This window comes from Microcaecilia unicolor, chromosome 1 (assembly GCF_901765095.1).
Source record: "Microcaecilia unicolor chromosome 1, aMicUni1.1, whole genome shotgun sequence".
In the NCBI taxonomy this organism is placed as follows: Eukaryota; Metazoa; Chordata; class Amphibia; order Gymnophiona; family Siphonopidae; genus Microcaecilia; species Microcaecilia unicolor.
The window spans coordinates 451,344,787-451,366,332 of NC_044031.1; the positions used below are offsets into that span (position 1 = coordinate 451,344,787).

At 45.0% G+C, this 21,546-nt stretch overlaps 1 protein-coding gene across 2 annotated transcripts in view; it reads left to right on the forward strand.

The window, feature by feature from the left end:
- Positions 1 to 21,546, forward strand: part of ROCK1 (Rho associated coiled-coil containing protein kinase 1) — a 523,306-nt gene that overhangs the window by 63,369 nt on the left and 438,391 nt on the right. For both annotated transcript variants that reach the window (XM_030212894.1, XM_030212901.1), the window contains one exon: positions 2,593 to 2,674. In XM_030212894.1, the coding sequence (XP_030068754.1) occupies positions 2,593 to 2,674 (82 nt within the window). The remainder of the gene's footprint in view (positions 1 to 2,592; positions 2,675 to 21,546) is intronic.

A 21,546-nucleotide genomic window follows, 5' to 3' on the forward strand; every position in this document is an offset into this window, starting at 1 on the left:
CCGCTTCGTGTGGCTGTAGGGCAGCTTTGTACCCCTCCCGCTTTGGCGATGTTAGGGTCAGTCAAGTCCTCCCGCGGTTGCAGGATAAGCCAGATCCCCCTGCATCAGCGGGTGTGGTGTCCCTCCCCCACTCCGCGGGGATGAGCTGGATGGATTCCCCTCCCCCACTTGTGTGGGGATGAGCTGGGTTACTTCCCCTCCCCCGTTTCGGCGTTGGTGAGCTGGGCAGAGTGTCCCTTTGTGGGTGTAATTCTCTAAGTGCTGAGTCCTGCGGATGGAGCTTTGATATCGACATACTGAGGAGTTTCCGGCAGCACATGACCACATATAGGGAGGCAAAAGGATTGCTCTCTATTTCCACCTGCTGGTAAATGGACACAACCCACCAGTCTATGGATTGATCAGCTATGATTAATGGAAAGAAAATTATCAGGTATGATACATAATTTTATCTTCTTAGTGGCCATTTCTTTGGTGAGACAGGTCTCTTGAGTTGCAGGCCTTTCTTGTAGGGTGCTTTTTTTGGAATTCTACATGGATTGAGTTATTCTACGACCTGTCCCTTCCTTTCTTCCAAAGGTTTTGAAACCCTTTCATGTTAACCAGTCTTTCGTTCTTTTGGCCCTGGGTTCTTCTAAGGGGTCAGAGGAGCAGCATTCTTTACATAAGCTGGACGTCCGGAGGGTATTGTGAGAGTATAAGCAGGCGGATGGCGGAGTTCTGACGGTCGACCCATTTCTGCATTTTGCTCAGGGGGTGGCAAAAAGGTCTTGCGGTGTCTAGGGCGACTGTTGCTCGGTGGATTAAGGAGGCGATTGGTTTGTCATACTTTCTGGTGGGCAGGTCTGTTTCAGATGGAGTAAAAGCTCATTCTACCATTGGGCAGGCTGCATCTTGGGTTGAGAGTTCTTTGGTGTTTCCAGTGGATGTTTGTAAGGTGGCCACCTGGTCTTCCTTATATTCATTTGTCCGGCATTACAGAGTGGATGTACATGTGCGTGGTTTTTGGTCAGTGGGTTCTGTCTGTGGGGCTTTTTGGGTCCCTCCCTTGATTTACTGCTCTGTTAATTCCCACCAGTCATTCTGGGCCGGTCTGGAGGTACGCTAAGGAAGGAGAAATTAGGTCCTACCTGCTAATTTGCTTTCCTTTAGTCCCTCTGGAGCGGCCCAGATCCCTCCCTATGCAAAGCTTAGTTGGTTCTGATGTTTTGGTCTGTGAGTTTGGTTGTCTAGTTTTGCTCTTCTCTCTGTGGGGAACTGTTTATAAAACAACCCCCCCCCCCCCCCCCCAAAAAAAAAAAAAAAAATCCAAAACAGTCTTCATATGTTATTGATTCTATATTTTTATTTATTTATTTTAGATTTTGCTCACACCTTTTTCAGTAGTAGCTCAAGGTGAGTTACATTCAGATACACTGGACATTTCTCTGTCCCAGGAGGGCTCACAATCTAAGTTTGTACCTGAGGCAATGGAGGGTTAAGTGACAAGAAGCAGCTGCGGGATTTGAACCAGCCACTTCTGGATTTCAAGACCGGTGCCCTAACCACTAGGCCACTCCTCCACTCATGTTACTTGAGTGCTTGCACTGTATTGTTAGATGTAGCTGTGGAAGCCAAGCAGTGCACAGATGTCAGGTTCGTTTTTTTTTTTTTCCTCTTGCTTTGTTACATATATACTGACACTTTCAAGGACCAAGCAGGGCTTTTATTCAGTATTCTCAGTCTCCACACGCTGGAAGCCGTGCATAGTCCACTAGTCATTCTGGGCTAGTCCAGAGGGAATGAAGAAAAGCAAATTAGTAGGTAGGGCCTAATTTCTCCTTTATGAGCTTTAACTATTGTTATGCATAGGGTTTCTTTTCGGTATCTTTGAAGGTGGAATAAGGGCTTTTAAATTGATTTTAACAAACCTTCTAATATCTAATAAATGTTTTAATTCATTTTAAGCATATCTGTGCTGTTTTCAATCATCCCTTGATGTTTTAGTGTCCAATGATGTCACTGATGTGTGATGATATCATTGCAACACATTGGTCCCACAGCATTTTTAGCATTTTTCTAGTGATCCTGAGGTCAAAAATTTGTGAAAACAGTGCTATTTTACTAATTTGAGTGTGCTGTCTTAGAATTTGTATTTGTTTTTTTTAATTTCGTTGTGTCTTAAGATTTCTCTTTTGAGCTGCAATGAGCATTAGGAGAGTGGTAGAAATCTATTTTACTTGATTTTATATATACATGATTTTAAGGAGTGGTATGCCTTTTTATAGTTCTTTTTCAGTTAATATTGTACCTTTTCATAGAATTTTGAAGAAATCAAGTTAAGCAATGAGCTCTGACCTCTGAACACACAGCCAATAAAGTATGTGCTCGTGCAGCTGGGGCAGGTTCTTGAAGCTTTTAAAATACTTTTGTTTGTCGTCTATTTATGTAAATGTTTTTAGAAATATTGGTTTGAAATAGAGGTTTGTTCAGACTTTAAACTGCTGTTATGACAACAGCACATTCCATGAGCATGAGTTTGGTGGCTTGTATATTTGCAGTGTGTTATGGTCATAACATTTTTAATGTCTTTTTTTTTTTTTTCTTATACAGGATGGATTGGATGCTTTGGTATTTGATTTAGATTTCCCTGCCTTGAGGAAAAACAAAAACATTGACAACTTCTTAAACAAATGTAAGTAATTTTTAAATTATAGCTGAATTAATTTAGGCCATGCAGGAGGAGAGAACAGAATCTACAAATGTCCCCCTCCCCTTTGGTTGACAGGGTTGCTGTTAGCGTTAGCAAATAATGAAGTTGTTATGCTCAGTTTGCCATAGTGAGTGCTGCACCTTAGTCAGCCCTATTATCATGCATGCATTGTATGTGTAAATTGTGTACTTAGAAAATATTGAAGAAGGTGTGGTTAACTAGTACTGGATCAAATAGCTGGAGGAACCGGGCAAATAAAATAGAGATTAGTATTTTTTGTAACATTTACAGCTAATGCAGTTTTGATTAGTTTAGTTTACATTTTTTTTTAATGTCAAACCTAAGACTACCTTTTCAGCAAACTGAGACTGCCAGTCTATCAACTGGAAAGTTTAGGTTCAGTTCCTAACTTAAACCTATGTTCTCCAGTGTCCTTTCAGTTTCTGGAGAATACATGACTGCTGGAAGGAGGAAATTAAAGCTAAAAAGTGAGGAAAAGACCAAAAAAACAGTACATCAAAACCCATGGTGTATACTGGGTTGAATATATGGTTTTCAGCATAATCAGCAGGAAAATTTGGAAAACATTTGAAATCTCATTATAGCTCACCAGCCTTGAGCACTTAGAGCAGGGGTGCAAAGGAGTGCACAAGTTAAATAAATAACTGAGGGCTGCAAACATGTTTTTGGGATATACCTAATGAATATGCATGAAAGATCTCTGTGCCTACTCTCTCCATTGTATACAGTTGTACCTAATGTATATTTATCAGTATTGGCCTGAAAACCTGACCTTTTTGTGTCCTTGAATAACTGAATTTGTGCACCATTGTTCTGTCAGTGGTGTATGAATATGCACGGTAGAGATGTGCGCACAGTAGAGATGATATGCATGTAGATCTCTCATGCATATTCATTTCCTCCCACAAAGTAACTACAACTACTGTTATCTTTTTTAACTTTATTGAAAAAATTATTGGGAAATTCTCCACATCTTTAACCTAATCAGCTCCACCTTACTGCTTATATCAATTGCATTCATATTCATTTAATCTAATCATTCACACTCCTCTACTATTAAAATAACCTCACACTCATTCTTCTGAAGGGTTAAGGAAAACACTCATACTAGCTGCATACTACTTAAACAATGTTTTTCTTGCAGCTTCATTACTCTCTTGTATTTTTCTTGTATTAACAATTGTGGCACCACAGCAATATATGTCAAAGGTGACTATCTTATCCATATATCTCCATTATTATGATGTATATGTCCATCATATAATGCACTTTCAAGATGACCAACTTAGTCAGTACTTATAGCATGTGTGTCCATCAGTGTATCCAAAAGTCCTTGTGGCCTTCAGAGATTGTGTGGGAAACTTGTATCCATCAACTTGAATCTTTTGCTGTGCTCTTACAGCCAAGAAGCACTCTTCTCAATTTCCATGTTCAATAGTTCAACTTTTAAAGCTAGTGTCAGACCCAACGCAGTTGCTGCGTTCACCAAAATGTGTTATTAGGGGTTTAACTAAATATAAGAATAAGACAGCATGGAGAAAACCACATACTCACACTATACCTCCATCCCCCTTAAAACATGAAATACAATAACTCTTTACCTTGTTGAAAATTCTAACCTCCTTTCGGCTACACAAACAGTGAACCACCAACAGGAATCAGGAGCAATGGCGCCATGCTCACTAAACGCCGGAGCATGTGCTGTAAACACATCCTACACGTTTTGAAGTCATCTTGATCATGTCATGTGCGTATCCCTAGCCATTTCACTTCCCTGTTTAAACCCAACGGACTTGCTGTTTTCCATTCAAAAATCAAGCAGTATTAGAAAGCATTTTTTTGCATTAGCTTACCTCCATTATTCATATTAAACTGGATCAAAACTACAAATCTTAAATCTGAAATTTCATATTTATGTATTACCCAATGCTCCATTAAAGGAGTCTCCAATTTAGATAATCTAATATTACTTAGATGTTGTGCCAATCTATGCTTGATCTTCTTAACTGTCTGACCTATATACCAGAGTACATATGGGGAAACTATTGCATATATAACCATATCTGAATTGCAATCAGTTTTAGATCTCAAAAATTTTTTTTTAACTTTTCGTTTGATTTGGAATAAGGATCCAACTCGTCTCTAAAGTGTATTGGCAAAATGTACAACCCTTGCATTTGGCATGAAAACCTACTTCATAAAGTTTAATTCTGTTCACTGTTAATTTCTCCCCCATGTTCTGCCCCCTTGTATATGCAAAATGTGGCACATTTTCAAAACCTTGATATAGTCCCAGTATGGGCCAATATTTGCTAATAATATTTTTACCATGATGGACCATGGTCCATATGGCAAAACACGTCAGCTTATCTTCCTCAATAGAATTCTCCATGGGTCGCATCAGCCATGTTCTATGAGCGTATTCAGATTGCGACACAGAAAATGTAATTTATGCATGCAGATGTCCATGTAGCAAGATCTACATAGGACATACTTCAAGAAAATTGAAAACGCGGATCATCGAACATAAACATGGGATTAAGCATAAGAAACCAGAAGCACCCATGGCGCAACATTGTGCCATTGAAGGACATACTTTTGATCAAATGCAATTCATTGTGCTGCAAGTAATAACTAAGGGTAAGAGATGGGGGGGGACATTAAGCAACAACTTTGGCAGCGGGAACAACGATTGATTTATCAATTCAAAACGACAATGCAGATGGATTAAATAAGAATGTAGAATGGAAGGCCTTTTATTGAATGGCCCTTTAACGGAGAGGTGAGTGTTGATTGGACTGGAGTTTTTTTGAGCGTCATACAAATACCGCGGCCATCTTGTGTCATGAAATATCGGCATTGAAACCATGTGAAACAGTGAAGGAGAAGGAGATAAGGTGAAAGAGTTCCTGAAGCAGCGAAAGGATTCGCAAAACAAGACGTTCTTGTCGGATATGAAGGAGAACAGGAAAGCATGAAGCATCGGTTGCACCCAGACTAATAAAAAGAAACATGCGAAAGGGAACCGGCTAACGGAAATGACAGAGCATAATAGTTGGCAGGAGAACAGCAGAAATTAAAGATAAGTGTGGCCAATGTTGATATAACAGAAAACAGGGCAACATATAGAAAAAAGTATAGGAGTGCACTTAGATGTGAGTGAGTGGAATATCAAGACGGAAATAGTCTGATTTTAAAGTAATCTGTTTTCATAGGAAGTCCAAGATGTAATCGCATCATTATTTTGGCATGCTTGGTTTTTCTCTAATTGAGTTTTTTCCAGCATGATTTGAAATGAAGATGATTTATAATAAAGACCTATGATAAGAATAACCCCACAAAGTACCCTGGAATCCTGTGTAAGAGAAGGTTCTGTTTCACTGATAAGGTGATAGACCGAGGTGGTGGTATTGAGGTCAGATTGATAAAGATAAGAAAGCGCTTTTGGATATTCCGGGAAACACATTCTGATATCCTTGGAGTAAAATAACATTGAGAATAGTAAACCAAGGTACCAAAGTAGAGGTAAAATAGAGAGGCAAGTAGTATACCATGCCATACTTTGTATTGTTAGTTGAATATTTTTACTAGTGTAATTGCCTATTGCTCATGTTTGATCTATTCGTACTGTACACCACCTTGAGTTAATTCCTTTAAAAATGTGGTAAATAAATCCTAATAAGTAAATAAGATAAATAAGTTATAGAATACTAGTAAAAAAAAGGCCCGTTTCTGACACAAATTAGACGGGCGCTAGCAAGGTTTTCCTCGGAGTGTGTATGTTTGAGAGAGTGTGTGTGAGAGTGAGTGTGTGAGAGTGAATGTGCGAGTGTATGTGTGTGAGACAGAGAGAATGAGACTGGGTGTGAGTGTGTCTGTGAGAGAGAGAGTGTGTGTGATTCTCCTCTCTCCCCTGCCCCCCCCTCCAGCAATTGCCCTTGCTCCCCTGATTACCTCCGTCGAAAAGGCCGCGTTATTGAAAGGCCTGCCCGTCTCTAGCCTTCCATAAGTACATAAGTAATGCCATACTGGGAAAAGACCAAGGGTCCATCGAGCCCAGCATCCTGTCCACGACAGCGGCCAATCCAGGCCAAGGGCACCTGGCAAGCTTCCCAAACGTACAAACATTCTATACATGTTATTCCTGCAATTGTGGATTTTTCCCAAGTCCATTTAGTAGCGGTTTATGGACTTGTCCTTTAGGAAACCGTCCAACCCCTTTTTAAACTCTGCTAAGCTAACCGCCTTCACCACTTTCTCCGGCAACGAATTCCAGAGTTTAATTATACGTTGGGTGAAGAAAAATTTTCTCCAATTTGTTTTAAATTTACTACACTGTAGTTTCATCGCATGCCCCTTAGTCCTAGTATTTTTGGAAAGCGTGAACAGATGCTTCATATCCACCTGTTCCACTCCACTCATTATTTTATATACCTCTATCATGTCTCCCCTCAGCCGTCTCTTCTCCAAGCTGAATAAACCTAGCCTCCTTAATCTTTCTTCATAGGGAAGTCGTCCCATCCCCGCTATCATTTTAGTTGCCCTTCGCTGCACCTTTTCCAATTCTACTATATCTTTCTTGAGATGCGGCGACCAGAATTGAACACAATACTCAAGGTGCGGTCACACCATGGAGCGATACAACGGCATTATAACATCCTCACACCTGTTTTCAATACCTTTCCTAATAATACCCAACATTCTATTCGCTTTCCTAGCCGCAGCAGCACACTGAGCAGAAGGTTTCAATGTATTATCGACGACGACACCCAGATCCCTTTCTTGGTCCGTAACTCCTAACTTGGAACCTTGCAATACGTAGCTATAATTCGGGTTCTTTTTTCCCACATGCATCACCTTGCACTTGCTCACATTAAACGTCATCTGCCATTTAGCCGCCCAGTCTCGTAAGGTCCTCTTGTAATTTTTCACAATCCTGTCGCGATTTAACAACTTTGAATAACTTTGTGTCATCAGCAAATTTAATTACCTCGCTAGTTACTCCCATCTCTAAATCATTTATAAATATATTAAAAAGCAGCGGTCCTAGCACAGACCCCTGAGGAACCCCACTAACTACCCTTCTCCATTGTGAATACTGCCCATTTAACCCCACTCTCTGTTTCCTATCCTTCAACCAGTTTTTAATCCACAATGGGACATTTCCTCCTATCCCATGACCCTCCAATTTCTTCTGTAGCCTTTCATGAGGTACCTTGTCAAACGCCTTTTGAAAATCCAGATACACAATATCAACCGGTTCCTCTTTGTCCACATGTTTGTTTACTCCTTCAAAGAATTGAAGTAAATGGGTCAGGCAAGATTTCCCCACACAAAAGCCGTGCTGACTCGGTCTCAGTAATCCATGTCCTTGGATGTGCTTTGTAATTTTGTTTTTAATAATAGCCTCTACCATTTTCCCCGGCACTGACATCAGACTCACCGGTCTATAATTTCCCGGATCTCCCCTGGAGCCTTTTAAAAAAATCAGTGTTACATTGGCCACCCTCCAATCTTCCGGTACCACGCTTGATTTTATGGATAAGTTGCATATCATTAGCAGTAGCTCCGCAAGCTCATTTTTCAGTTCTATCAGTACTCTAGGATGAATACCATCCAGTCCAGGAGATTTGCTACTCTTCAGTTTGCTGAACTGCTCCATTACGTCCTCCAGGTTTACTGTGAAGTCAGTAAGTTTCTCCGACTCGTCCGCTTGAAATACCATTTCCGACACCGGTATCCCACCCAAATCTTCCTCGGTGAAGACCGAAGCAAAGAATTCATTCAGTCTCTCTGCTACATCTTTGTCTTCCTTGATCGCCCCTTTTACCCCTCGGTCATCCAGCGGCCCAACCGATTCTTTTGCCGGCTTCCTGCTTTTAATATACCGAAAAAAAAATGTTTACTATGTTTTTTTTGCCTCTAATGCTATCTTTTTTTCGTAATCCCTCTTGGCCTTCTTTATCTGCGCCTTGCATTTGCTTTGACACTCCTTATGCTGCTTCTTGTTATTTTCAGACGATTCCTTCCATTTTCTGAAGGCGTTTCTTTTAGCCCTAATAGCTTCCTTCACCTCACTTTTCAACCAGGCCGGCTGTCTTTTGGAGTTCCGTCTTTCTTTTCTAATTCGCGGAATATGTATGGCCTGGATCTCCAGGATGGTATTTTTGAACAGCGTCCACGCCTGTTGTACAGTTTTTACTCTCTCAGTTGCCCCCCTAAGTTTTTTTTTTTACCGTTCTTCTCATTTTATCATAGTCTCCTTTTTTAAAGTTAAACGCTAACGTATTTGACTTTCTGTGTACAGTTACTTCAAGGTCGATATCAAAATTGATCATATTATGATCACTGTTATCAAGCGGCCCCAGTACCATAACGTCCCTCACCAGATCATGCGCTCCACTAAGGACCAAGTCTAGAATTTTTCCTTCTTTTGTTGGCTCCTGCACCAGCTGCTCCATAAAGCTGTCCTTGATTTCATCAAGGAATTGTACCTCTGTAGCGTGTCCTGATGTTACATTTACCCAGTCTATATTTGGATAATTGAAGTCACCCATTATTATCACATTGCCCATTTTGTTCGCGTCTCTGATTTCTTTTATCATTTCTACGTCTACCTGCTCATCCTGGCGAGGTGGACGGTAGGTACACTCCTATCACCGTTTTTTTCCCTTTTATACATGGAATTTCAACCCACAATGATTCAAAGGTGTGATTTGTGTGCTGCTGAATTTGTAATCTATCTGAGTCAAGGCTCTCGTTAATATACAATGCTACCCCTCCACCAGTCCGGTCCACCCTATCACTACGATATACTTTGTACCCCGGTATGACTATGTCCCACTGGTTATCCTCCTTCCACCAGGTCTCAGTAATGCCTACTATATCCAATTTTTCATGTAGTGCAATATATTTCAACTCTCCCATCTTATTTCTTAGACTCCTAGCATTTGCATATAGACATTTCAGAGTATGTTTGTTGTTCCTATTTGCATGATGCTTAGTACCTGACACTATTGATTTGCCATCTTTTGTCTGATCTTTAGTTGTATTTAAGGGCACCTGGCCTACCACGGTCTGTTGTGAAACCTCACTATCCAGAATCCCTATCTTCCCTGTTTGTGAGGTATCTTTGCAAGATACCTTTTCCCGAACCATGCGCTTTTGAGCGACTGTCAGCCTTCCCCCCATTTCTAGTTAAAAAGCTGCTCTATCTCCTTTTTAAATGCTGACGCCAGCAGCCTGGTCCCACCCTGGTTAAGGTGGAGCCCATCCTTTCGGAATAGGCTCCCCCTTCCCCAGAATGTTGCCCAGTTCCTAACAAATCTAAAACCCTCCTCCCTGCACCATCGTCTCATCCACGCATTGAGACGCCGGAGCTCTGCCTGTCTCTTGGGCCCTGCGCGTGGAACAGGTAGCATTTCTGAAAATGCTACCCTAGAGGATCTGGATTTGATCTTTCTACCTAAGAGCCTAAATTTGGCTTCCAGAACCTCTCTCCCACATTTTCCTATGTCGTTGGTTCCCACATGTTCCAAGACAGCGGACTCCTCCCCAGCACTATCTAGAATCCTATCTAGGTGACGCGTGAGGTCCGCCACCTTCACACCAGGCAGGCAAGTCACCAGGCGATCGTCACGTCCACCAGCCACCCAGCTATCTATATGGCTAATGATCGAATCACCAACTACAACAGCTGTCCTAACCTTTCCTTCCCGGGCAGCACTTGGAGACATGGTGCGAGAGGGTAGTACATCCCATGGTGGGCAGGTCCTGGCTACAGTTCGTTTCCTCAGTGTCCCGCCCTCGCAGAAAGAGGAAATGACGTCAGAAAGTGGGACTGAGGGAATGAACGCGAAGGGAAGGCTGGAGATGGGCAGGGCTTTCAATGATGCGGCCGCTTCGACAGAGGTAATCAGAGGAGCAAGGAGAATCGCTGGGTGGCTGGAGGGGAGGCAGGGGAGAGAGGAGAATCGCTGGGTGGCTCGGGAGAGACCTGTGAAGTGACGCATGCGCAGAACAGCCTCTGATACATCCCTCGTGCTGACGAAGTCGCGTTCCTTTGCCTAGCAACTCTGCAGCGTTCCCTTCCCTCTCACTGTTCCGCCCTCGACATCATCACGTTTTGACGCGAGGGCAGGACAGAGAGAGATGGTTACAGAGTTACGAACCCTTCACTGCAGTCTGCCACGGAGTCAGCTTCAGAACGTTGGAGGTGCAAATTATTATAGTAGGTATTACTAGGTTAGACAGCTAGCAAGCTTCAGAGCACAGTCCTGGAGGTCATAAGGAACCCATTGTGCATTACACAGATATGACTTGAGTATATCCCTCTGGCCTGGCATGGGCAAAGAGGAAAGTGCAGTTATACACTGATAAACTATTGTTGACGTCTCTCTTATATGTTTCAGCATAACCAGTACTCTAGCCTAGTTTCATGACAAACACATAATTATTCCTAATATATTAAATGGTATAATTATCTTGCTGTATCATATTTTTGATGTTCTTGAATGTAAGCCACATTGAACTTGAGCTTCTTCAGGATAATGTGGGATACAAATGTCATAAATAAATAATTATTATTCTTTGAATCCTGTCAGACCAGTCCAGGATTCCACTGTAGCATGTCAAGCTTGGATGTTGGCTGGTATGAGAGATAAGGCAGTGGTGGCAGCATACAGTATTTAAAAGTACAAAACAGGGGGAATTCTCTACGATGACGAATCTCAACAGGTTAAAGTAGAGACTAACCAAAGACGATTCACCACTGGAGACTTGAGTCCAACAGTCTTTATTTGTAACAATAAAAAGACCCGACACGGGCCGTGTTTCGACGCATGGAAGCGCCTACATCAGGGGTTCAAATAAAATACTCTAAAGGTAAAAACATAAAAATAAACATGAAGCAACCATACACAGGCATGTATATAAAATTTGATATAATATAGAATTTTTGAAAAAAGACAGTGACAGTTCTCATTTATCTTTAAAGCAAAATGATCTAAAACTTTTTTGAAAATTTATAATTAAAGAACATATATTGAATGGAATTGATGAAGGCCAAAAAAGCTAACAGAATACTAGAAATAATTAGGAGAGGTATGCAAAATAAGACCAAAAATAATAATATTCTTCTGTATCGCTCCATGGTGGAACCTCACCTTAAATTATTGCATTCAGTTCTGATCACTGTATCTCAAAAAAGATATAGCAGAATTAGAAACGGTTCAAAGAGGAGCATACCATGATAGAGGGATAGAACTGCTCCATATGAGGAAAGGCTAAAGAGGTTAGGGCTCTTCGGGTTAGGAAAGAGACAGCTGAGGGAGAATATGATTGAGGTCTACAAAATCCTGAGTGGTGTTAAGTGGGTGGAGGTGAATAGATTTTTCACTCATTCAAAAAGTACAAAGACCAGGGGACTCTCATTTGCATGGAAATACTTTTAAAGCAAATAGGAGGAAATATTTTTTCTCATAGAATAGTTAAGCTCTGGAACTCAGTACCGGAGGATGTTGTAACAGCAGTTAGCGTACCTTGCATTTAAAAAGGTTTTGACAGATTTTCTGGAGGGAAGTCCATAGTCAGTTATTGAGATGGACATGGGTGAAACTGAACTATAGTTACGTGATGCAAGGTTCCACATTAGGAGTCACCAACCAATAAAGAGATCTAGGTGTTATCATAGATGATATGTTGAAATCATCTGCTCAGTATGTGGCAGCTAATAAGCAAGCAAACAGAATGTTAGGTGATATTAGGAAAGGAATGAAAAATAAAAATGAGGATGTTATAATGCCTTTGTATCACTGCATGGTGCGACCGCACCTCGAATACTGTGTGCAATTCTGGTCACCTCATCTCAAAAAAGATATAGTGGAATTAGAAAAGGTACAGAGCAGGGCAACAAAAATGATAAAGGGGATGAGACAACTTCCCTATGAGGAAAGGCTAAAGCAGCTAGGGCTCTTTAGCGTGGAGAAAAGATGGCTGAGGGGACATATGATAGAAGTCTATAAAATAATGAGTGGAGTGAAACGGGTAAATGTGAATCATTTGCTTATTCTTTACAAAAATACTATGACTAGGGTCACGAAATGAAGCTACCAAGTAGTAAATTAAAACAAATTGGAGAAAATATTTAATCATCAACCTATAATTAGTCTGGCATTGATTGCCAGAGAATGTGGTAAAAGCAGTTAGCTTAGTGGGGTTTAAAAAAGGTTTGGGTAGCTTCCTAAAAGAAAAGTCCACAAGCCATTATTAAGAAGGGCTTGGGGAAAATCCACTGCTTATTTCTAGGATAAGCAGCATAAAATGTATTGTGCTATTTTCGATTCTTGTCAGGTACTTGTAACCTGGATCAGCCACTATTGGAAAGAGGATTGTGGGCTTGTTGGACCTTCAGTCTGTCCCAGTATGGCAAAACTTATGTACTTATGCACCTCTTGCCCTTGGATTGTTAGAATGGCATGGTGCTACTAATTGGGTTTCTGCCAGGTACATGTGACCTGGATTGGCCACTGCTGGAAGCAGAATACTGGGCTAGATGGACCATCGGTCTGATCTAGTATGACTGTTCTTAAGTTTTTTTTGAAGATGAGCAGCTTGGCTCTGTGTCTATCTGCTGGTAGGAGTGCAAATCTCTAGCAGCACTCAAGGAATGACAGTTGGTACGGAGAATATAGGAGTTGATAGATCCTATTAGATTTGTTTAGCAATGAGTGAACTTTGCATTAACAGATTATAATAAATCCTTTGCAATATGTACAGTGCTATTGCAATGAAGGGAAAAACATCTTTAGAAATATGTTTTATGAATGCTAATAGATAAATAATCAGAAATATATCATAATAAATGTAGAACTTTAATGTTGGATAACACACAGGATGTATGTCCTGTTACCTTGTTTGAAATAGCATAGAGCACAGTAAATCTATATGATAAATAATACATCTAATTTTTCATTGGAAGAAAGTGAAATTTCCCTGTTGTGCTGTCGTCAAAATTCATTTTGTCTTTTTCAGCAACTTCATAATATAATTTCACATCTAGTATTTAAATGCTAATCTTAAGACATTGCATTTCCTACTCTGATCAGGCTTACTTTCTCTTTTGTAACATAAAAAAGGGAGGAGGAGGTCCAAAAAGGTCAATTAGCTTCTTTTTATATTTGTTTTCTTTGCCAGCTGGTTGTCTAGCTAGTGGTTTATTTACTGTGTGGGTACTAACCTACTGGCATTGGTGATTCTTTCCTTTAAAATAGAAAGCTATAGGATAAACTTAGTAGTGTATTATGGTTTTTTTAAATAATTTTTTCTCAACCATTAGGATTGGTTTGGGCACATAACTGGGTGAGTCATCTGGTGGTGCTGGGTTGGAACAACTTTCCTAGAGTTCAGAACTTGTAAAGTTGTGAGCGAATGCACCACTTCCTGCATGCAGTGGGTCTCCTCAGTTCCTCAAAAGCACTAGAAGTACAGATACCTAAGCATAGACTGTACAGTTGTTGCTCACGCTGTCTTTTTTTTTTTTTTTTTTTTTAGCAAAGCCAATGGAAAGTACATTATGGTAATCAATGTGGTAACTTTATAGGGCATGTATTATGAATGCAAAATTGCTCTGATGAAAAAGACAGATAGCGTTGGTCAGTTCTGGAAAGGAACTTGTAAATGCAGGTAAAATTTGGGCTACACTGGTCAACCCAGCATCAAAGATTATCCTTGACTTACACACTTTTAGTCCTTAAGAGCCATTCCATGTATCATTGCATGAATATTAACATCCAGACCTTTACATCTGTGCACTTAAGACACTTCTATTTTAGCAGTGTTAAATTTTAGTTTACTGAGACCCATCCATGTTGTAGTGATTTCTAAACATGAATTTAATATATTCAGTTCCTTTGTCCACTGAGAGCCCATTGCAACATAAAATGTGCACAGCATTTTGGATACAATTATTGAACCTTACATTTTAATTTAATTGAAAATTATTCAGTAGTTTATATTTTGCCTTGTTTTACCAATATGAATTTACAAAGTGGATTATGATAAATCATGAAAAATACATTTTCACAATATACCAAGTAGAAAACAGTTGTAAAGAGTACAATTGTATTACAATAACACAATAATCAAGGATATAAATTAAAAGAAAAACATTCTCCAGTCTTCATGAATTTTTTCCTTTGCCCAGCCTGCATGAATATGTAGCATAGCTAGGTGTGATTCACAGGTTTTTCCACTTTCTATAACAAACACTTGAATAGGCACGTTGGAATTAAAGGAACATGACAAAACAGGTGAATGCCGCGAACGGGCTGGAGGTAGGAAGGGGAGCAGCATCTCGGCTCTGGAAGGGGAAGCATCTCGCCATGGGATGTGGAGCGGCATCTCGGCATGGGGGGGGGGGTGGCATTTTAGCTCCACCTCAGGCGGCATCTTGCCTTGGGCCGGCATTGCTATCATTTATGCATGCGTGTGCTAATCTCTAGGCACATGCAGTAAGTGGTTGTGCCTTAACGTATGTGCGTTTTTTGGTCATTTGTGCTGGTATTCTATAAAGAAAAGTAGGCTTAAAATAAGCACCATAATCAGTGCCTGTATTGGATGCCCTGCTATTGAATTGCCCTCCCAAGTGTTTGTTGCTGCTAAATACTTGAATATATATTTGTTATGCTAATTGTATTAATTTTTCTCCGAGGACAAGCAGGCTGCTTGTTCTCACGACTGGGTTGACGTCCATGGCAGCCCCCACCAACCGGAAGAAAACTTGCGGCCGTCTTCCCGCCTGTGCGCGACCGTTCCCGCTCAGTCTTTTCTTTTCCGCGCTGGAGAGAGCCGTGTTAGTCTCTCTCTCTCTGTCAGCCCCGGAAACCGGATCGTGCTTTCGCTGCGAATTTTCTCTTTTTCTCTTCGTTGTTCTCCGTTTTTCTATTTACTTTAAAAAAAAAAAAAAAACCGCTGAACTTTGTTTTCCCTCGTCTCTTAGCGGGGGCGTCGCGTTGCGGCCTTGTGGCCGCGCGGTCGATTTATTTTCGAGGTGTGCATTTTACCGCCACCATCGACGACTATGACTTCGCTGACGCGATTTTTCCGTCGATGTCCTCGAAGGTCCCGAGTGGATTTAAAAAGTGTGGTTGGTGCGGCCGGCATATCTCACAGACCGACACTCACGCTTGGTGCCTCCAGTGCCTCGGGCCGGAGCACGATACCAAGACGTGTACTTTGTGTCTCGGTCTCCGGAAACGAACACAGGTAGCGAGGCAAGTTCTTCGGGACCGTCTTTTTGGAACTTGCGCCGGCCCCTCGACGTTGACTTCGACGGCATCGGTATCGACGGCCGGTTCTTCGGTACTGGTATCGATGTCCACGAAATCGGCACCGATGGCATCGACCCCAGGAGCACAGGTCCCGTCGGCCCGCCGGTCCCCCGGTGAAGGCAGGGGTGAGAGGCCGCGTGGGCAATTGGCCCCGGTCACTCCCTCTACCCAGGGCCCTTCGGGACCGAACCCTGTCGGACCCGATCCCTCGAGGCCAAGGGGGATCGACTTCCTCCTCAGTTCCACCAAGCGCCGATGACGGGCACCGCTAAAAGGCGAAGAAGCACCGTCATCGGTCGCCCACGACGCATCTGGCTCCCGGCGCCGGGGATGAGTCGATGCTGAGGAAGCGGCAGCATCGAGAGGAGAGGTCCCCCTCTGTAGTAGAGGTACCGCCACGTCAGGGTGCCAGCACTTCGGTGCAGTCTCCTGGACCCGAACAGCTTCCGGCACCGACACCTCTACCGGCCCCCTCGCCTTTCCCGACAGCGGGCCTGGACGAGTGCCTCCGAGCCATCCTTCCGGGGATTCTGGAAGGGCTGATGCGCCAGACTGTGCCGGCGCCGGGGGTGCTTGCGCCCTCTGCGCCGTTGACTGTGGCGCCGGCGTGCTCTAGCCCGGTGCCGAGGCCTTCGACGCCGACGCCGCTTGTGGCGCCGGTCTCGAGCGCCACGCAGGTGGAGTCCCCGTCGATGGAGGGAGCTTCATCCCCGCCGGCGCGGGAGTCCACCGCTCGATGACGCCATCGAGGCCTCTGTGCCTCGACGTCGAGCCGGGCCCGGTTGAGGACTGAGCTGCACGAGCTCATGTCCGACACCGAGGAAGAGGCCTCATGGGGGGAGGAGGAGGACCCCAGATATTTCTCCTCAGAGGAGTCTGTGGGCCTTCCCTCCGACCCCACTCCTTCACCAGAGAGAAAGCTCTCGCCACCTGAGAGCCTCTCCTTTGCCTCCTTCGTCAGGGATATGTCTATTTGCATTCCCTTTCCCGTGGTCTCTGTGGATGAGCCGAGGGCTGAGATGCTCGAGGTCATCGACTATCCATCACCACCTAGAGAGTCCTCCACGGTGCCGTTGCACAATGTCCTCAAAGAGACACTGCTTCGGAACTGGTTGAGACCACTATCTAATCCCACCATCCCCAAGAAAGCAGAGTCCCAATACAGAATCCATTCGGACCCAGATTTAATGCGGCCCCAATTGCCTCATGACTCGGCGGTCGTGGACTCTGCTCTCAAGAGGGCACGGAGTTCGAGGGATACCGCCTCGGCGCCCCCGGGGCGGGAGTCTCGCACTCTGGACTCGTTTGGGAGGAAGGCCTACCAATCTTCCATGCTCGTGACCCGCATCCAGTCTTACCAGCTCTACACGAGCATCCACATGCGGAATAATGTGAAGCAACTGGCGGACCTGGTTGACAAGCTCCCCCCGGAGCAGTCCAGGCCTTTTCAGGAGGTGGTCAGGCAGCTGAAGGCGTGCAGAAAGTTCCTGTCCAGGGGTATATATGACACCTGTGACGTGGCTTCTCGTGCTGCGGCCCAAGGGATAGCGATGCACAGGCTCTCATGGCTGCGTGCCTCTGACCTGGACAACCGCACCCAGCAGAGACTGGCCGACGTCCCTTGCCGGGGGGATAACATTTTTGGCGAGAAGGTCGAGCAGCTGGTGGACCAACTGCATCAGCGGGAAACCGCCCTCGACAAGCTCTCCCACCGGGCGCCTTCAGCATCCACCTCAGCAGGTGGACGTTTTTCCCGGGCCAGGCAGGCTGCGCCCTACGCCTATACCAAGCGTAGGTACACCCAGCCGGCCCGAAGGCCTCGTCAGGCACAGGGACAGTCCCAGCGCGCTCGTTCCCGTCAACAGCATGCGCCTAAGCAGCCTCCTGCGCCTCCACAGCAAAAACCGGGGACGGGTTTTTGACTGGATCCATGGGAACATAGCCGCCCTCAAAGTGTCCGTACCGGACGATCTGCTGGTCGGAGGGAGGTTAAAATTTTTTCACCAAAGGTGGCCTCTTATAACCTCCGACCAGTGGGTTCTCCAAATAGTGCGGTGCGGATACGCCCTGAATTTGGCCTCCCTTCCACCAAATTGTCCTCCGGGAGCTCAGTCCTTCAGCTCCCATCACAAGCAGGTACTTGCAGAGGAACTCTCCGCTTTTCTCAGCGCCAATGCGGTTGAGCCCGTACCACCCGGGCAGGAAGGGCAGGGATTCTATTCCAGGTACTTCCTTGTGGAAAAGAAGACAGGAGGGATGCGTCCCATCCTAGACCTGAGAGGCCTGAACAAATTCCTGGTCAAAGAAAAGTTCAGGATGCTTTCCTTGGGCACCCTTCTGCCAATGATTCAGAAAAACGATTGGCTATGTTCCCTGGATTTAAAGGACGCATACACTCACATCCCGATACTGCCAGCTCACAGACAGTATCTCAGATTCCGCCTGGGCACACGGCACTTTCAGTATTGTGTGCTGCCCTTTGGGCTCGCCTCTGCCCCACGGGTGTTTACAAAGTGCCTCGTGGTGGTGGCGGCGTATCTACGCAGGCTGGGAGTGCACGTGTTCCCATATCTCGACGATTGGCTGGTCAAGAACACCTCGGAGGCGGGAGCTCTCCGGTCCATGCAGTGCACTATTCGCCTCCTGGAGCTGCTGGGGTTTGTGATAAATTACCCAAAGTCCCATCTCCAGCCTGTCCAATCTCTGGAATTCATAGGAGCTCTGCTGAATTCTCACACGGCTCAGGCCTTCCTTCCAGAAGCAAGGGCCAACAACCTCCTGTCCCTCGCTTCCCAGACCAGAGCGTCTCAGCAGATCACAGCTCGGCAAGTGTTGAGACTTCTGGGTCATATGGCCTCTACAGTTCATGTGACTCCCATGGCTCGTCTTCACATGAGATCTGCTCAATGGACCCTAGCTTCCTGGTGGTATCAAGCCACCGGGAATCTAGAAGATGTCATCCGCCTCTCCACCAGCTGCCGCAATTCACTGCACTGATGGACCATTCGGACCAATTTGACCTTGGGACGCCCATTCCAAATTCCACAGCCCACGAAAGTGCTAACGATGGATGCATCTCTCCTGGGCTGGGGGGCTCATGTCGATGGGCTTCACATCCAAGGACTGTGGTCCCTCAAGGAAAAGGATCTTCAGATCAACCTCCTGGAGATCCGAGCGGTCTGGAACGCACTGAAGGCTTTCAGAGATCGGCTGTCCTGTCAAATTATCCAAATCCGGACAGACAATCAGGTTGCAATGTATTACATCAACAAGCAGGGGGGCACCGGATCTCGCCCCCTGTGTCAGGAAGCCGTCGGGATGTGGCGTTGGGCCTGCCAGTTCGGCATGCTCCTCCAAGCCACATACCTGGCAGGCGTAAACAACAGTCTGGCCGACAGACTGAGCAGAGTCATGCAACCGCACGAGTGGTCGCTCCATTCCAGAGTGGTACGCAAGATCTTCTGAGAGTGGGGCACCCCCTCGGTGGACCTTTTCACTTCTCAGACCAACCACAAGCTGCCTCTGTTCTGTTCCAGACTACAGGCACATGGCAGGCTAGCGTCGGATGCCTTTCTCCTCCATTGGGGGACTGGCCTCCTGTATGCTTATCCTCCCATACCTTTGGTGGGGAAGACCTTACTGAAGCTCAAGCAGGACCACGGCACCATGATTCTGATATCGCCCTTTTGGCCCCGTCAGATCTGGTTCCCTCTTCTTCTGGAGTTGTCCTCCGAAGAACCGTGGAGATTGGAGTGTTTTCCGACTCTCATTTCGCAACCTTCAGTCTCTGGCTCTCACGGCCTGGATGTTGAGGGCGTAGACTTCGCTTCATTGGGTCTGTCTGAGGGTGTCTCCCGTGTCCTGCTTGCCTCTAGGAAGGATTCCACTAAAAAGAGTTACTTTTTTAAGTGGAGGAGGTTTGTCGTTTGGTGTGAGAGCAAGGCCCTAGAACCTCGTTCTTGTCCTGCACAGAACCTGCTTGAATACCTTCTGCACTTATCAGAGTCTGGCCTCAAGACCAACTCAGTAAGGAATCACCTTAGTGCGATTAGTGCTTACCATTATCGTGTAGAAGGTAAAGCCATCTCTGGAGAGCCTTTAGTGGTTCGATTCATGAGAGGCTTGCTTTTGTCAAAGCCCCCTATCAAGCCTCCTGCAGTGTCATGGGATCTCAACGTCGTCCTCACCCAGCTGATGAAACCTCCTTTTGAGCCACTGAATTCCTGCCATCTGAAGTACTTGACCTGGAAGGTCATTTTCTTGGTGGCAGTTACTTCAGCTCGTAGGGTCAGTGAGCTTCAAGCCCTGGTAGCTCATGCTCCGTATACTAAATTTCATCATAACAGAGTAGTGCTCCGCACTCACCCTAAGTTCCTGCCAAAGGTGGTGTCGGAGTTCCATCTTAACCAGTCAATTGTCCTGCCAACATTCTTTCCCAGACTGCATACCCGCCCTGCTGAACGTCAGTTGCACACATTGGACTGCAAGAGAGCATTGGCCTTCTATTTGGAGCGGACACAGCCCCACAGACAGTCCGCCCAATTGTTTGTTTCTTTCGACCCTAACAGGATAGGGGTCGCTGTCGGGAAACGCACCATCTCCAATTGGCTAGCAGATGGCATTTCCTTCACTTACGCCCAGGCTGGGCTGACTCTTGAGGGTCATGTCACGGCTCATAGTGTCAGAGCCATGGCAGCGTCGGTGGCTCACTTGAAGTCAGCCACTATTGAAGAGATTTGCAAGGCTGCGACGTGGTCATCCGTCCACACATTCACATCACATTACTGCCTCCAGCAGGATACCCGACGCGACAGTCGGTTCGGGCAGTCGGTGCTGCAGAATCTGTTTGGGGTTTAAATCCAACTCCACCCTCCAGGACCTGAATTTATTCTGGTCAGGCTGCACTCTCAGTTAGTTGTTCTTCGTAGGTCAATTTCTGTTATACCCTCGCCGTTGCGAGGTTCAATTGACCTGGGTTCTTGTTTTGAGTGAGCCTGAGAGCTAGGGATACCCCAGTCGTGAGAACAAGCAGCCTGCTTGTCCTCGGAGAAAGCGAATGATACATACCTGTAGCAGGTGTTCTCCGAGGACAGCAGGCTGATTGTTCTCACCTACCCTCCCTCCTCCCCTTTGGAGTTGCATTTCATAATTTTTGCTTGTCATTCAACTGAGCGGGAACGGTCGCGCACGGGCGGGAAGACGGCCGCGCATGCGCGGTGGGCGTGCCCTACGTGCGGGACCGCCCGCGAAGTTTTCTTCCGGTTGATGGGGGCTGCCGTGGACGTCAACCCAGTCGTGAGAACAATCAGCCTGCTGTCCTCGGAGAACACCTGCTACAGGTATGTATCATTCGCTTTACGGTCTGTGCCGTGAAAAAGACAGATACAAATCAAGGGGCTGGTGGTTGGGAGGCGGGGCTAGTGCTGGGCAGAATTATATGGTCTGTGCCCTGAAAAAGACAGATATAAATCAAGGTAAGGTATACACAAAAAGTAGCACATATGA